This window comes from Leptosomus discolor, chromosome Z (assembly GCF_034619465.1).
Source record: "Leptosomus discolor isolate bLepDis1 chromosome Z, bLepDis1.hap2, whole genome shotgun sequence".
Taxonomy (NCBI): domain Eukaryota; kingdom Metazoa; phylum Chordata; class Aves; order Leptosomiformes; family Leptosomidae; genus Leptosomus; species Leptosomus discolor.
In genome coordinates, this window is record NC_141419.1 from 51,988,760 (window position 1) to 51,991,455 (window position 2,696).

General features: G+C 39.5%; 1 protein-coding gene across 1 annotated transcript; it reads right to left on the minus strand.

Moving 5' to 3' along the window:
• Nucleotides 1-939: 939 nt before the first annotated feature.
• On the minus strand, nucleotides 940-1,596 carry CCIN (calicin; the record flags this gene model as incomplete). The annotated part of the gene is given in 3 exon segments (XM_009959904.2): nucleotides 940-1,149; nucleotides 1,152-1,326; nucleotides 1,328-1,596. Coding segments are annotated over 3 exon segments (654 nt in total), but the record flags the coding sequence as incomplete, so codon positions are not given.
• Nucleotides 1,597-2,696: the final 1,100 nt, after the last annotated feature.

Sequence of the window (2,696 nt, forward strand, 5' to 3'; positions counted from 1 at the left end):
TCTGTTTAATTTACAGCAGAAATTACAAATTCCCCCAACACTGTAAGAACTATTCAGTGAAAAAATTGCCTTCAATAGCATATAAAATAATTATTCACTATATTGTTTTCCATCAAGTTTTCTGGACAATCTCTGTTATACATTTGTTCTACAGATTGGATTCCTGAGGCTCCTTCTTCACACTGCACTCTGAGTCCTTCAGTATCACTGATGGTGAAACTCTGCAACTTCTAATGTAGTAACTTCTTCCATGAACTATATTCCTGTTGGCTTTCTTAGAAACAACAAAGCAGTGGCCTTTTCTTGGTTTAATTTGTAGACAGAAAAACATTCCATGAGGTGCAGAATGAGTATCTCACCTTGCCCAAACACAGGTCACAAATGCCAGAGAAGAATCTGAAACAGCTCAGGCAAGAAAACAAATAACTCTTTCATTCTGACTCTATTTCTGCTGTAAACTATTTTTCAAAGTATGATGTTTTCAAATTGGTTTAAGTGACCCTAAATGAATGACAACCACTTGATGTACATACTGAGTAGAAATCATAACTTACTGCAGACTGTTGCAAGGTGACAAAGTCAAGTGAAGAAGGTTTCGGTACAAGTGACAAGTTATTCTTTATTGACAGGGATTTTTCTTTTCACCTTTCCAAATTAATTGCAATTTTTAGAAGAACTTTGGAAGGTAGTTTGACTGTATGGGAAGCTGAGTAGTCAAGAACTTCTGAAGGATCTGCCAGAATTTTCCCATTTCCCTCCTTTCAGTTGTAGTCAGAAGGTATTTGGACTGAGAGAATATTTCTGATGTCATCTTTCATCTGCATAAACAATGCCTCCATACAGGAGGGACCTCCTTGTGGTCTCCAGCTGAGCACACTGGATACAACAAATCTGAAGTGAAGGTATTTGGTAGTATGACAACCATGTTCATTAATTTGCTCACTTCTTTTTCTGCAAGTTGATATCCAAATTTTTTTTTTGGAGCTGTGCACACTCAGGATGTTCTGCTGTTGAAAAGACAACAGGTTTATGGTTGAATTCAATACAGAAGGTGAGGTACTACACCACTTTCCCTGTCTGAGTGTCAAAGTAATCTACCATCTGAACATATAGCAAGTACTCATTCAGCTGCCTTGTCACAATATAAATTAACTTGGCTTTTTTCCCTTGGTGATCAAGGCAGCAGCATCCATCGTCATGCTTATTTTCCCAGTCAGAGTCCAGTTCTCTTTCCTCCCATTACCGTACTTGCAAGCGTTAGAGACATATTTCTTTGCATCAGCACAATCCCCAAGGGAGTACATTATTCCTCCACAGGTCACCATGATGGAAGACCAAAAAACCTATAGGCAGTACCTCTATGCAGGAATTGTTTTCTATGTCACATCTCTGAGCTGTCTTTGAGGTAGTGAGCTGGTCTGCTACTCCTCCAGTGACACTAATGGCTAATGCTGCACTAGGAACAGCTGCTTTATATGGCATCTCTGTCAATTTCAGCCACGTGTAAACAAAATATGTAAGCTCAAAAGTGTAAGCAAACTCCTCATCATTAAACCTTATATCCTTTTTCTGGCCTCCTAAAATCATTAGAGTCAATTAATAAGCCCTTCCTCTAGAAAAGAAAGCAATCTCCAAGCACATTCTTGCTTCCTGTCACTCAAAATCATTTCCATCTGAGCCCGAGGGCCAGAATGACTGTTGAGCATCAGCATGTTATGGCTGGTAGCAACCAGTGTGTTGATTGAGACCCCAGGTAAGTGGATATAGGCAAAAATCTTATTGGAATATGTTCATCTTTCTTCTTTCCTGAATTTCACTTACTAGATCAGGGCCAGGAAAGCCTGGTTCTCATTCTGTACATGGAAGTCATCCTTCTTGAGGAGCGTGCCATATATCTGACATAGGCTAATCATGAGTTCTGAAATAACCACAAGTCCTTGCATAGGCTCTGTTCACAATCTCTTTAAGCTCACCCATGTAGGGTATGAGCATGTAGAACAGGCAACTTTTTTCCACAAGGGACCTGAGGATTAACGCTGTGAACTTTCACAGAATCACACTTGAACTACAGTGCCACTTTCAGCAGTTCTTCCATATGATTTGGTATGTTGTTTCTTTTCTGTGAACTGCATCTTTCCACATTTAGTCTTGCAAATCAAAGGCAGAGATGATAGTATGAGCTTTCAGACACCAATTGTTCTGATGAGATGCATGGTGTCATAAAATACAGCTTCTAGAACACAGTACATTATGGTTTACAGGTATTGAAGTGTTGAGGGGAAAACAATCTATCAGCTAGGGCTATCAGTAAAGTTCTAGCATGAGAACACGGAATAGGTCAAATAAGAGGTAGAAGGAAAATAAAATGAAGCTTTTTTCTGAACCTCCTTTCTCAAGAGCCTGGAGTAAAATACTAGAGCTATATGTAGTGTGTCAGAGAAAATCAGTACTGCCCCACAGTTGGGAGCACAGATTGAACACTGGAAAGAACAAGATCTGGCACAGTGTCAGCAGGGACTGTGCGTGCTGGCCTCCCAAAGAAGTAAATTTATTAGGTAACTGCTAGCAGGAAATACATCCTGTCTTCTGTTTGCTAAGTTATCTACCTAAGTATGTTACTTTTACCAGGAAATACTAGGATTTTGAAAGGCCACATAGGACTCTAAAGATGCAGAATAAGCGAGATATCTGCTAGA